At 36.5% G+C, this 15531-nt stretch overlaps 1 protein-coding gene across 7 annotated transcripts in view; it reads left to right on the top strand.

The window, feature by feature from the left end:
* Positions 1-15531, top strand: part of LOC105492475 (protein tyrosine phosphatase non-receptor type 4) — a 238258-nt gene that overhangs the window by 193998 nt on the left and 28729 nt on the right. For all 7 annotated transcript variants that reach the window (XM_071072609.1, XM_011759654.3, XM_071072610.1 and 4 more), the window contains 6 exons: positions 3984-4143; positions 5152-5235; positions 5329-5385; positions 10890-11046; positions 14094-14260; positions 15431-15521. In XM_071072609.1, coding sequence (XP_070928710.1) covers positions 3984-4143; positions 5152-5235; positions 5329-5385; positions 10890-11046; positions 14094-14260; positions 15431-15521 — 716 coding nt within the window. The remainder of the gene's footprint in view (positions 1-3983; positions 4144-5151; positions 5236-5328; positions 5386-10889; positions 11047-14093; positions 14261-15430; positions 15522-15531) is intronic.

Genomic DNA, 15531 nt, shown 5'->3' with positions numbered 1-15531 from the left:
TAACTTTTGCCCGATATTTGAATTTCAGGAATCTGTGTTGACATCCTTGATTACTTTTATAGACTTTAGAGTGTGTGTATGTGTGTGTGTGTGCACGCGTGTGTGTAGAGTTTGGTTATTGAAATTGGAAGTATAGAAAAGGGAAACAGTTACAGGGATTACTATTAGAGTACATAATCAAATTATAAGAGCTCCGTAGACCAACCTAACCCTCTGCAGCAGTCAGGCATATGGAGAGCCTGTCTGCCATTCTCTGAGAAGTTACTTTAATAAGAAAGTTATGTAAGACAGTGAGAAGGCAGGTAGCTCTGTCCTGAAATCCAAAGTTTTACTGTCCTTTCATCTTCATCTTAATCTATACTCCATTCTCTTCACCTTTTCCTTATAATTTGGCTTAAGTCCCAACCCCAGCATTTATACTTGGGTTCTTTTCCTATCTGTATCTTCTTGCTTATTTTGAATGTTTAAAAAGAGGTTAGAAGAGGCTATTATCAAATACCTGGAGTCTTGCAAGTAGCACAGGATGGAGATTTGTGTAGATTATAGAGCTCATGCTGCATCTACAGACAGCAGCTGCCACTTGGCTTAATACAGTGTTTGACAACTGGTACTGCAGGCCCATTCTTTCCGGAGTTTCCAGATTTTTCGTCTTGAAAATCTAGATTTGTATGCAATTTTAAAAATGTAATTGTTTAACTCAATTATTTTTATAAAAGCAATGAATGGTCCAAATGTATGTTGGCCAAAATTGGCCCATAATCCATGAATTTACAACTGCTCTTTTAGGGTAACAATATCTAATCAGAATTGCACAATAAAAACCACCTCTGGAGGTGTTTTTTTTGCCTAAACTGTAACTCCAGAAATAGAGATTCAACAGTTTTAGCAAAATGTACCATAGTATCAGTGCTGTCCCTCTCATGTAACTGAGTATTGCCACTGTTAGGCCCATACCCACCAAGTTTGACTCACTTAGATATGCCACTGCTGATCAGGCCTGAGTTTCTCCTATGTATTTTGGCGCTGTATTTAAACTGATAGCTGGACCAAGAATAAGGAAGGTTGCCCTGACTCCATTTTCATATGTTCTCCACCTTATACCCTTTCCCACAGGTTTTTAGTTTTGAATGTTTTCTTTCCCCAGCTTTTAAATTTAGCTTTTAAATGTTTCCTGGTTATGACAACTGTATGCAAAAGCAGAAAAAGTTTCTAATTATCTTGCCTCAGTGGTTATACATTTAGGTCCAAGTAAGGGATGAGACCTGTTATATATGTGGAGTCCAATTACTTCTGGTGTTTGTAAAGTTTTAGAGACTCTATCAACTGCCTTTTAAAAATGTTGCATCTGTTAAGTTCTGCTAAGGGATGTCCATCTCTATGTGCTGTAATCCTATGTAGTACGCCGTGGTTGAGTTACATATCTCTATTCTAGTCCATGGAAACATTTCTGTAGACAAGCAATACTTGAATGTGTGGGCCTTTAGAAGCTTGTATTCATGGCAGTTGAAAGTAACATTAAAAATGACCACGTTTGGGACCTGGAAGCCCTGGCCATTAAAGCAGACCTCAGTGAAGCTTTTGCTGAAAAAGAGGGATGTATGCTCTGATTCAGGCTTTGTAGACTTGGTAGAATTTGGAGCATTTGTGCCCTGAAGTATTTCTATGCAGACATCTAGGCTAAGTGGGCATTACTGTTCACTTGCTTCTTTTGCGGTTATATTTTATACCAGGTTATAAAATTTCAGAAAGACTCTAATCTCTCCTAGGAGGAACTTCTCTGGAAGACCATAAAATCACTTCATTCATTATTAATCCCAGCTGACTTCCTTGGCACTAATCATACTTTCAGTTTCACAATGCTTATTTACTAGGTGTCTAGCAGCCAACCTCTCAATAAGCTTACATGTCCTCTACAAGGGAGAACAAATGTATCCAAGGGTCACTCTGGCAGTAAATCTCTGCATCAGTTATCTTGTTATGCTTGATCACAAATGAGCCTTACTTAAAATGACATAACAAAGGTTCTTTCTTTCTTATATTATATGTACATTGTGTGTCATCTTTGGCTCTGCTCTACCTTGTCTTCATTCTGGGTCCCAGAGACTGGTAGCACGCCCTGTTTGCGACATGGCTAGTCTCATGGCCAAGGGAAAAAAGAAGCGTAATGAAATCATGTGTTTCTTTTTTTTCTTTTTTTTTTTTTGAGATGGAGTCTTGCTCTGTCGCCCAGGCGGGAATGCAGTGGTGCGATCTCGGCTCACTGCAAGCTCCGCCTCCTGGGTTCACACCATTCTCCTGCCTCAGCCTTCCGAGTAGCTGGGACTACAGGTGCCCACCACCACGCCTGGCTAAGTTTTTTGTATTTTTAATAGAGACGGGGTTTCACCGTGTTAGACAGGATAGTCTCAATCTCCTGACCTCGTGATCCGCCCACCTCGGCCTCCCAAAGTGCTGGGATTACAGGTGTGAGCCCCCACACCTGGCCCATGAGTTGTTTCTTAAAGCTTCCTTTCAAAAGTTACACATTCCACTTCTACCCACATGTCATTGGCCAAAGCAAGTCACATGGCCAGGCCTAATGTCAGTGGGGGGAAGAAGAACTTTTTTTTTTAATGATAATATCATCTAATACATTTTGCTTATCTCCAGACCTTATAGCTTGGATGTTAGGTGTCTCGTCAGTCAACAGAAGAGCAGATACTAGGTGTAAAATGTGTGCTTCAGTGCCACACCAGCAGTCATGTGAATTGACACAGTAGCTGTCATCGCTTTTATACCTGTCCTTAGGCAATAAGGCAGTAATTATTTTATCAGGTAATAACACCAATAGTGGTCAGTGTTCTTATCAAGAACAATTTTCCCCTTACCTATTTAATATTTTACTTCTCCCAAATCCACAAGTTCCGTGGATGCATACTTCTTAAGACATAAGTTGAACCACAAGTTTCCACTTTTGGCCTTTGTGGAAAGCTCACAAGTAATGTTTTGTTTTGTTTTGTTTGAAACGGAGTTTCCTTCTGTCGCCCAGGCTAGAGTGCAGTGGTGCAATCTCAGCTCACTGCAAGCTGCACCTCCCAGGTTCATGCCATTCTCCTGCCTCAGCCTCCCGGTAGCTGGGACTACAGGCGCCCGCCACCACTCCCGGCTAATGTTTTGTATTTTTAGTAGAGATGGGGTTTCACCATGTTAGCCAGAATGGTCTCGATCTCCTGACCTTGTGATCTGGCCACCTCGGCCTCCCAAAGTGCTGGGGTTACAGGCGTGAGCCACCGCACCCGGCCACAAGTAATGTTTTTATACATATTATGCTTGTTAAAAGCTAGAGTTTCTGCCCTGAAGTTACCTTTATCATATCTAGCTCTTTTTATCAGTTCCTGTTGCCACAAATTGAGGCTTATGCTCTCTAATGTTAATTGGATTGAGTTTTCTCACCTTAAATCATATGTTCTGACAATATCTAAACCAGTTTTGTCTCTGGTGATGATCTCAGCACTCTTACTCAGATTTCCAATCCTTATCACATCATTGAATTCAATACTTCCATGAATCGTATTTTATTTCTAAAAAGATTAGGCCAGTCTCTTAAGCTATTTAGACTGGAATAGTTACTTTATCTGTGGAACTGTCCAATTATCAGTTCTGGATTTTCTTGCCTCCCTTATTCCTGGCTACCCATGACTCCTCTGAAAACCTTAAACAATTTTTTTTGGAAAGCTGTTTACTTTGTTATAATAGATTAATAGGTATCTTCACAGGAATACCTTTAAAATATATTTTATTATATAATTGTTTATAAATATGATAAAGTAGGAAATTAGATTTATTACTTCAAAGTTAGGAAAATTTTCATTAAAAAGTGGCACTTCCAAATAAATATGAAATTTAGAGCCTGTCTCCTACTAGACATTGTAAATATGTGGGTTTCTTGACCCTAACTTTTAAAAAAGTTTTGAAACAGCTTCCAAATTTGTCTTATTGTCTAGATCACAAGAGACACCTGGAGATGGGAAGCCTCCAGCTTTACCACCCAAACAATCAAAGAAAAACAGTTGGAACCAAATTCATTATTCACACTCGCAACAAGATCTAGAAAGTCATATTAATGAAACATTTGATATTCCATCTTCTCCTGAAAAGCCCACTGTAAGTAGCTTCTTCAGATATTCTCATTTTTCTTTGAATTTTTAAAATCCTAAATGAAATTTCTTTTGTACTGTGGTATTTTTTAGTTGTAAGTTGTATTACAGTACCTTCTCTTTTTCATCATATTCTTTGGTCATGAATTGTGCCATGATGTAACTCGATACAAGTTCTATAATTAGAAGTGACCATGGAGTGCACAGAGTATATAATTAAATAAGCTTTGGGGTTAAGGGAAGATTCCTAGAAGAGATCATCTCTGATAAGAACTAGTCAGATTTTTTCCTTCAAAGAGCAGGCATAGAACATACTAAATGAAAGAAGCCCAGGACAAATAGCCATGTGTTGTATGATTTCGTATACGTGAAATATCCAAAACAGTCAGATCTATCAAGAGACAGTAAGTAGATTTGTGGTTGACTAGGCTTTGGAGGATGGCAGGTGGGGAAATGGGGAACAACTGCTAATGGATACAAGATTTCTTTTGGAGTTGATGAAAATATTCTAAAATTAGATAATAGTGATGTTTGTACACCTCTGTGACAAGAGTAAAAATTATGGAAATACACACTTTAAATAGGTGAATTATATGTGAATTATATCTCAATAAAGCTGTTTTTTAAAATCACATATATCAAGCAGAGGAAGTATCATTTGAATTCATGTAACATTTATGAGCACCCTCTGTGTACTCATACATATGAACCTGGCTTGCTATGAGCCAAGTTCTACAGATATAGCAATTAATAAAGACAGACATGGCCTCTGTACCTCCTGTCACTTAATAGTCTAGCATGTGCTGGCAAGAATGCATGAGAGGATATATCTGGTTGGGCTAACTGCAAGTTATTAGTCAAAGAATTTACTTTTCTGAACTAAAATTTTTACTAGAATTATGATTTTTTACAAACTATACGTAATATAAGCATATAAAAAGTATGCTTCCTATATATCTGAAGAATAGATTTTAAGTGAAGAAAATTACAGGTTATTTAATTTTGTCTTTTTAAGCCTAATGGTGGTATTCCACATGATAATCTTGTCCTAATCAGAATGAAACCTGATGAAAATGGAAGGTTTGGATTCAATGTAAAGGTAATCTGGAATTTATTTTATACTCAGTTTTTAAATTAAGGTGTTCTTATTTTGGTAATATTTGACTAACATTTTACTTACTCTCTTTTTAAGGGAGGATATGATCAGAAGATGCCTGTGATTGTGTCTCGAGTAGCACCAGGAACACCTGTGAGTTATCTAAATGTTTCAAATAAATCCTGTTTTGAAGAATATGTACTTATTTTATAATTCTTATTAGTTTAAATAAAGGAAGGAATTTCATCATTTCTTTTATTAAATGTCAAATGTTGGCTGAATCTCTTTAAGTTGCTGGGAAGTTAGTTTTTACTTGTTCTCTATAAGTTTTTAAAATCTGTGTTTTTATAAAGAAGCTATTTATGACTTTCAGTGCTTCTAAAGCATTAACAGAGTCTATCAAAATAACCCCCTTAAAAAACAAAATATAGACAGAGGTATAGTTTTGTGAGGGGTTTTGTTTGCTTGTTTATTTTTTATTAGAGTAGTTTAAGTACATTATACTTGCCTACACGCGCCTTTAAAATTTTACTTTAAATGGAAATGATACTACAAGAACCAGCAGCCTGAGAGAAAGAGGCCAGCTATGCTTTTTTTGGTGCTTTGCAGCAACCTCAAAGTTGGTTTGAAAATCACAACTGAGGCCGGGCGCGGTGGCTCAAGCCTGTAATCCCAGCACTTTGGGAGGCCGAGACGGGCGGATCATGAGGTCAGGAGATCGAGACCATCCTGGCTAACACGGTGAAACCCCGTCTCTACTAAAAATACAAAAAATTAGCCGGGCGAGGTGGCGGGCGCCTGTAGTCCCAACTACTCGGGAGGCTGAGGCAGGAGAATGGCGTGAACCCGGGAGGCGGAGCTCGCAGTGAGCTGAGATCCGGCCATTGCACTCCAGCCTGGGCGGCAGAGCGAGACTCCGTCTCAAAAAAAAAAAAAAAAGAAAATCACAACTGAGATTGATCAAGGATATCATGTTATGTGGTTTTGGTTCTGGTTTTTAAGGACCTTGTTTTTTGCTAAAATAACAGGGTACTCCTGGAATACCCCTGGCATGAGCATAAAGACAGAATAGCTTATTTAAATATAAATACGTCAGATAGCTGTTGAGGTGTCACATGAAACTAAAGAGCATGAATGCAATCATACCTCTACAAGAAACTTTTTAAATCATCAAGACTTTCTACTTTTCATCTGTTTCTTTTTATGTGATTGTTTGATTCTTCTCAGTGCAGATGAATTTGTACATTGAAGCAGCCTACCTCTCAAGCCACTCCAGATAAACACTCCAGTCTAAGTAAAAACAGTGTACTTAGTAGCAGCTTCAAGCAGAGTTTTGTAACACCACTACCACACACACACACACACGATTGTGACTCCTAAGTCTCCACTAAATAGAAATTGTATAACTACCTACTGCTATTGTGATCCTCAATCCATGTAGTAGGATATGACTACTAATAACTTCCAGGTTTGTATATTACCAGCTCAGTAGCCCACAGTGACCTCGCAGTCTAAATTATAAACTCCTGGGAAGTAAACCCTTAATAGACCCGGCATGGATCATATTTCCTCACTTGAAAAAAGTCTGTTGTGACTGGCGGACGAGACCAGGGATATAATGTATAAAATGACTCCTGGGGACATGCTATTAATATGTATGTAAAAGATGGGGACAAAGATGGTAGAGATAATCCAAAATTATTTATTTTATATATATTTGATGGGAAATATGAATATGATTGGGACTGCAGATGAAGGGATGAAGGATTGATGAATTATCATCTATCATGTAGAAAGGTAATAGATAATATCTAAAACAGAAAAGAATAACAATAGAGAGATGTTAGAGATGCAGAGGTAAATACAGAAAGATATATCTAAAGTGTTGAAACAACAGTTTTAGAGATGGGGAGGTGGTAGGGAGGAACACAAATAGTTTCTTAACAATCTTACATAACTAGTCAAATCTTTTAATGGTGTGATTTATAACTTTGCTAAAAACAAAAATTTAAGACTTAAAGCAGTTGTATATCTTTTGGCCTGACAATTTCACATTTAGGAATTTCCCCTAATGAAATAATTCGACTAGGGAACAAAGAGTACTTACACAAGGATATTACCTATATGGTTTATAACAGTTTAAAGTGGAAAAATAATCAAATGTGACTAGGGAACAAAGAAAACTTACACAAGGATATTAACTGTATGGTTTATAACTGTTTAATGTGGAAAAATAATCAAATGTGACTAGGGAACACAGAATACTTACACAAGGATATTAATTATAGCATGGTTTCTAACAGTTTAAAATGAAAAATAACCAAAATGTTTATCGTTAAAGTTGGGGAAACAAATTATATGGTGCTTTGTGTCTATTGAGATGATAATGTAACTCTATATAAATATGGAAATATATCCATAAGATGGCATTATGGAAAAATACATGTTATAATTTCACATATATGTTTGAACCAGTTTGTTAAAATATTACATACGTAGAAAAATTCTGGAAACATGCTTTAAAAAGTTAACAGTGTTTAATGTGGGTAATGGAATTACAGGTATTCTGTATTTTTTTGATTGTCTGGATCATGACAATGAGCATCTATTGCTCTTAGAAAGTATAATACACATTTCTTTATTTACATGACAGTTGTAATAGTCAATGACTTACATGCATAAAAAAAGTATTCATTTTTCTGAGCAATGAATATGAATAGTTTTCAATTAAGTCAAGATTTCACAGAATATTCTATAGATATATTCATTTCCAAACAGAATTCTAAAACTCTTAAGTTCTCTTTTTAATCTGTACATATTGTTGGTAATTTTTCCCTTTTGCCATGTAGAACTATGTTCCATAAATATTGGCTGAAATTTAGAACAAATTAAAACGTAGTCATTCTATTGGGGGAAAAAATTAAAACAATGGGAATTTATTATTTTTGTATTATTTTATTAATTTAGAGACCACCACAACCTTCTAATTAGAAACCACAGTTTAGGCAATCAGGGGAAAAGGAAAAGGTTTCTGTTTTTTTATGAATACGTAATAGTTGTACATATTTATGGAGTTCAAATATTTTATTGTCATTTTTTATATTGGACATCTTCTGAAATGGATAAAATAACTCCCAATTAAAGTTATGATTCTCCTTCTGTTTGATAATCTTAGCCAAAAGCTGTTGCTCCAACAAAACTCGTTTTAACATTATTGGCCAGGTGTGATGCTCATGCCTATAATCTTAGCACTTTGGGAGGCTAAGGTGGGAGGATTGCTTGAGCTCAGGAGTTTAAGACTACCCTGGGCAACATCGTGAAACCTTGTTTCTACAAAAAAATACTTTAAAATTGGCCAGATATGGTGGTACATGCCTGTGATGCCAGCTACTCCAGTGGCTGAAGTGGGAGGATCACTTGAGCCCAGGAGATAAAGGCTGCAGTGAGCTGTGATCACACCACTACACTCCAGCCTAAGCAACAGACCAAGACCCTGTCTCAGATATATAGCGTGACCCTGTCTGAAATACACACACACACACACACACAGCAAGACCCTCAACATACATATTTGAGCAAGACAGGGTCTTGCTCTGTATGTGTATATATATACACACAAACAGTTAATTTAGACTTGTCAGCTCGGAATGAAATGCAAATTAAAAATTGTAACATATCTGGCAAAAGGCATATTAACTATAAGAGAGTTCCCTTTAGTGATAATGGATACAGTAAGAGATTCATAGCTATCCTCTTTAACACATAGACCACCTCTTTTTTTCTGCCAACTACACTATGCACAAAATAATGTGAGGGAAAGCTCTATCTGCTATAGCCTATAATTACGTTTTCCTCAGTACCATTGGCTCCCAATTCACTACACTTCAGGTATCTCAAAGACATCTACAAAAACTTGGAACTAATTGGTATACAAAAGCATCACACTGCTGGTGCACAGAGGGAGTATATGAATGTCTGTCATCTACTTCACTACATAAGTAGACAAAAAAGCAACTTGAGAGAATGAGCATAACTCTAAATTTGAACATTCCAGATTTTAAAGCTTTGGGTTGAATTATCTTTATCTTCACAACAACTCTAAGAAATAATCAGAACTTTTCATTTTCAGATGTCTTTTCAGAACTTCACATGTCTAAGATCACACATGTCAGAAGTAGCAGAGTAACTTCTAGACCAGTATTTTTTCCACTAATGACAATCCTTATTGGATTTTATTGACTTTGTGTTGATAATGAATTTCAATAGTTGTGCTTTTATTTCTTCATGCCTTTACCACAAGCGGTTCCCTTTTTTGTAAGATCCAACCCCATCAGTTCCTTCTCAAGCTGGCCTATCATTCTTCAACCTTCACTGTCATATGTTTTCATTGCTATGTTCCCAGAACATGCTGTCTATATTTCTATTTCTTTTGTCTCTTTTACCCTAATTGCTGTTTGTCTTCTCACTTTGCACTATAGTGCAAGACTATAAAAATGACCATGCAAGATGAAATCGTGCAGGATCTTGATGATTAATGGGAAAAATTATGGTTGTTCCCAAGACCTTTAAATTTGTTGTCAAAACATTAAGAATTTCCTTTACTGTCTCTTACAAAGGTAAAAGGAAATGAAAAAAAATAGTAAAGCTAATATGGGATTTTGTATCCTGTAATTCAAAACATTAGAAACACTGAGAATTTAAATGTTTTATTTTCTTGTGAAAACTCATCATGAGTAGTTTAAATGGTGCTCGCCTCCTCCCTGTGGTACAGCTTAGAATACCAAATGAGCTTCACTTCTTGCCTTGCCAAATTGTCGTAATACTGTCTACTTGACATGCTTTCAACACTTTGTCCTTTGAACTTTCGATGTGAAATATCTCCAAAAGTTCTTTTGGCTACATATCTAGAGTCTCTCGAACAACACCAGTGTTAACATTCCCGTGGTCATCTATTGCTTCTCTAACTCTATTTATGGTCAATTCAAACTTCACCTCTCGCATTATTCACTTTGCTGCACTTTCATCTTTTGTGATCAATTCCCTCTTTAGGTTTAGGTTATTCATTTTAATATGGGTTTATCTCTGGGAGACTAGGAGGCAGCCCAACTACATGCTTTCCTGTCTGCACTTGAACTGAAAACAGATGACCATCAAACTTTGGAAGAACTGATGTGACTGGCCACTGATTATGATGTGTGTCTATTATTTATGTAGTAATTTTTGTATTGAAGCTAGCAGCGAAGTTTGTACTTTTTACTGTTATTCACAGTAAATACACTGTGGTAACTAAAGTTTGAATCGTATTGTTGGGGGACTGGTGTCATTTAATTAAATCATGATGACTGAAGTTTGTATGTATCTAGACAGTGTAAAGCTAAAGCTACTTGTGTGTATGTACCTGGAAATCATGTCTTACTTGTATGTCTAGGCACATAATAGGTCATCAGGAAAGAAATCGTTGAATGAAGAAGGAACAAAAATACTATCTCTCTGGCAAAGCTAGATTTCTCTGTTTTTTAAATAGATGAATAAATGAATAGATGCTTTTCTGTATGTAGTTTAGTTCTCTTGCTATCGGGTCTATAAAAATAAATTCCTGTGCTCTCCTTTCAGAAAGTTGCATGCCAATCTGAAAACTTATCTATATTATATTACAGGCTGACCTCTGTGTCCCTAGATTGAATGAAGGGGACCAAGTTGTACTGATCAATGGTCGGGACATTGCAGAACACACTCATGATCAGGTTGTGCTGTTTATTAAAGCTAGTTGTGAGAGACATTCTGGGGAACTCATGCTTCTAGTTCGACCTAATGGTGAGTACTCTATGTAGTACCAGGTATTTCTCATAATTTATTACTGTTCATTACTGAACACAGCAGCCAGATTTCTGACATAAAACATAAGTCACCTAAGTTTCCTGCTCAAAGCACAGTGGCTTTCGTTGACACGTGGAGCAGAATTCAAGTTCTTTGACCCCACCCCTTGCTCCCACTCAGCCTTGCTTACTTTCCTCTATTCTACACTAGCTTTCTTGCAGTTCCTCAGATGTTCCAATCTAATCTACTTACTAGGGTTTTTATCCTTGCTGTTCCCTCTGCTAACATACTCTTTTTGATTTTGTTTTGACTTATACCTATATTTCATTCAGGTTTCTGCTCAGATACTATCTTTAGAAGGGCTTTCTCCCCTGACTACCATAGCTAAAATGACTTCTCATTTCCCCTAAATTGTAGTAGTTGTAGTACTAGTACTCAGTAAATACTAGTTGAATGAATGAGTAAACTTGAACTCTGTTCCACTTTTAGAAAATGCCATAACAAGCTATAAAGTGTTTTTAAAATACTGCCTTTGTTTTCAGTATATGATGTCTGCTGGCCTAATCATGTCATCTCCCGATCTGGACAGCTGACTTGTTAAGTCATAGTCATGGAATTCCAGGTTTGGAGAAACCTTGAACGCCATAAGCTCTAGCTCTTTGGTTAATTGCATGAATTTCCTCCACAACAACCTCAAGAATCTATATTCTACCAATATAGATAGAGTACTTTCTGGCTCCTGAAACAGGTCATTCCATCTTTGGATAGCTCAAACTATAAATTGAACTAGAAGTCCATCTTTCTTCAGTCCTTCTCCTAATTCTATCACTTTGTGCTATGCATTATAAGTTTAACCCCCCTTCCTTCAGTTTTTTGACAATAGCTAATTTTACCAGAAACCCTCCTCCCTTTCTCCAGTTTAACAGTCCTAGGGTCTTCAGCCAGTATTCATATGGCATTGTTTAGAGTTCCCTCAACACTTTATCAGTCTGCTCTAAGAAAAAAGTTTTATACGTCTAATATCCCAGAATTAGATGTATTCTTCTGGTTTTGTTCTGTACAATTTACTATTAATCATTATTTTAGCCACAGAATAATTATTGTTAATGCCATATTACCACTTGTTGAATATGTACCATAGGAAAGTAAAATATCATTCGAATTCTACTTGTCACCACCACACCCAACCCTGCAAAATTTTGCAAGGACTTTTCTTTTTTATAAACAAAAAATAAAAAATCCTCTTTTTACCTCTTGTTCACAAATAGGCATTTTCACTTTATCTTCTCCACTTTGTGTTCTTTTCCATTCATGGTCTAGAATTGGCTTTCTAGGAAGATTAAAAGGACTTCAACAGAACATTCTATTTTGACTTTTCAAGGAACTTGTTCATTTAGACCTGATACTTAGGTGAGTCATTAGGTGTTTTCTGTCACATACAGCTACTCAAATTTTAAACCAGGCATAACATTTTTTTTTTCTTTATTTATTGTATTCTGTTTTCTCTTGATAATAGATCCTAAAGAACTCAATAATATTAGCTAATAGTTATTAAAAGCTTTCTGTGTACCTAGGCTCTTTTGTATATTTTTACTTAATCCTCATAGACATCCAATGAGATAGATGAATTATCCCCATTCTAGAGTTGAAGATACTTTGACACCAAGACATTTAGTTACCTGCTCACAGATTCATGATGGTACAGAGCCAGCATATGAACAAAAATCCATATGATGGCAAAGACCCAGCCTTTTTACAATCCCAGATCTCATCCTTTTGCTTTAAAGTAGGAGAGGAACCCACTAGGGTCTACTTCTTGCAAAATTTCTTTCTAAATTGTTTCATAGTCAAAATACGGAGCAGAACCTGCATCTACTTTCAGTGTGGGTCTATCTTTTCCATTCTTAAAGTATCACATAATTAAAATTTAAACTATGTTTGCCAAGAATATATATTTGTTTCTCTGATCTTTTCCCCTTTAATTCTTACTTCTTGTTAGGCAAAATGTTGTCATACCTTTTTGTCCTTTCATTCTTCATTTCAGAAATTTATTTTTCTAAAAAAAAAGTATAGGTATTCAAGGAGGAACCAGATCTCTTAGGCAAGGGTAAAAGAGGCCCCTACCTTGGCTCCATATTTTAGAAGGCCCTGCTTTGGCTCTCTTTCTTCTCCCAATGCAGTCATAATTTTATAGGACCAAAAGGACATGCCAAGCTATGACCTCCCTTCCCTTTCTATGCCACTTTTTTCAAACCTCAGTTCTGGGTCCAGGTAGTCCTGAGCCTCTCTAGATCTTCGTGGGTATTTTCCACACATCCGTTCTCTCAATGTTGGTTCACATGGTATGTGTATTCTAGCCCAGCAGGTGGCTAAGAGGCTACAGTTTGTGGAGGGAGAGGTCTACATATATCTTGCATGTGGGCTGGGATCTTCACATGTGTGTTTATAAGCCCCTATGTTAAAAAATGGGCCTGAGAGTGGGTAACGGTGGAATATAGGCCTAGGATCTGGGGTCTAAATCTCCTCACATTACCATGACCATGAATTCTGGCCTAGAATTCTCATTTGAATTCTGGCCTCCCAGGTTGTTTTGTAGATACATCACCGAAAGAGGATGAAGCATATTTTGTTTAGCACTGTGTTCAAGTTTTTTGTAACTTAAACATATGGTGTATAGGTCTCTATTTGGACTCTTGCCCTAGGTCCCCTAGAAATTAAGAGAGGGTGTATTCACAGGCGCTTCTCAGCAGCTCTGCTCTTTCCGATTGTCTCTTCAAGTCACAGACATTTTCAGCAATGTAGCCAAGAACCTTCTTCCCTCCAAAGGCCCAGCAAAGCCCCTGAACTCCACAACTACTTTCTGTCCCCCGCACAGTGGCGCCAGACTCAGGTCTGTCGTAATTCTTCCTAAATGAATTGCTTTTTGAACAAAACATTGTACAATGTATCTGGTAAATTCCTGTCATGTGAATTCATGACGATTTCCACGTGTTTGGGGATTGGTTTGATTTTTCTTTGTTTTGTTTTTGTTTTTGTTTTTTTAGCTGTATATGATGTAGTGGAAGAAAAGCTAGAAAATGAGCCAGATTTCCAGTATATTCCTGAGAAAGCCCCACTAGATAGTGTGCATCAGGATGACCATTCCCTGCGGGAGTCAATGATCCAGCTAGCTGAGGGGCTTATCACTGGAACAGTCCTGACACAGTTTGATGTAAGTAATACCAATTATATATTAAAAGCATTTTGCTGATATTTTCTAACTAGTTTCATAGTTTTTTAAGTGCCTAATCTATGCATTATAATTTCTAAACTAAAATGATATTCTGAGAAATGTTTGACATAAAGAGTTCTAAAATGCCAAATTTTGAAAATTGCTCCCAAAATACTAGCTATGGTTATATAAATAGAATATCTTTTAAAAAGAGGGATAAGGAAATTTTATACATATGTCATCAAACTGAATTTTTTTCTGTAGTTAAATAGCTGTTTTTTTGAAAAGTGGCAGATGAGGATAGGCTATTACAGACTTTAAAATCCTGAGCTAAAGGAAAATATTATTTTTGAAGTTTATACCTTGTCATATTTCATCTCTGTTTATTTTTTGTCAGTGCAATCTTGAAAACTGGGAAAAACAAAACCTTCAGACAGATCATTATATCCAACGAACTAGAATGCTTCTTCAGTGCTTGTAATACGCATTTGACCCACGGCCACCCAGTGCATTTGGAAATGTTTTATTCAGACTGCGTGAACCTAATTTGTTTAAAATAGTAAACCCGAATTTTTTTTTTTTTTTGAGAAGCGGCCTCTCACTATGTAGCCTAGGCTGATCTCAAATTCCTATGTCCAGACAGTCCCCCAGCCTCAGCCTCTCAAGTAACTGGAATTACAGGCATGCACAGCCATGCTAGGCTCCCTGGATAGTTTTCAGTGTGTTTTTAGAAATGACCATCATTAATAATTGTTGCTCTGACATACATGTTATAGGTAAATGTTTAATTATAAAACATTTAGGATATGTCTGTTAGTTTTTGTTCAAAAGTTCTTGTTCATATACTGTAAACACCTCCAAACTAAATGAAAGTTAAATGTTTTCTGCAGATTTGCTACTCACAACTTCAGGTGCTCCTGCTGTAAGCAGAATTGGTTTCACTAGTTTTACCGCTTTTCAAAATATGACACATACTTTATGTTAGAAATTGAAGAATTCAGCTTTGCAAATCTGGTTCAGTACTCTACTAGCCTATGATATATCATTATATAGATGACCTATTCAAAGGGAAAAAAATCTGTTTCCTGTTAGTATAGAAACAAGTCCGGAAAACAAAACAGAAATTGTTTATGGCTTTTGTTGGAATTGTCCCCCTTTTTTTTTTTTTAGCAACTTTATCGGAAAAAACCTGGAATGACAATGTCTTGTGCCAAATTACCTCAGAATATTTCCAAAAATAGATACAGAGATATTTCGCCTTGTAAGTATCT

This window comes from Macaca nemestrina, chromosome 11 (genome assembly GCF_043159975.1).
Source record: "Macaca nemestrina isolate mMacNem1 chromosome 11, mMacNem.hap1, whole genome shotgun sequence".
In the NCBI taxonomy this organism is placed as follows: Eukaryota; Metazoa; Chordata; class Mammalia; order Primates; family Cercopithecidae; genus Macaca; species Macaca nemestrina.
The sequence above is the reverse complement of the archived record's forward strand: the minus strand, read 5'-3'. Positions and strand labels throughout refer to the sequence as shown.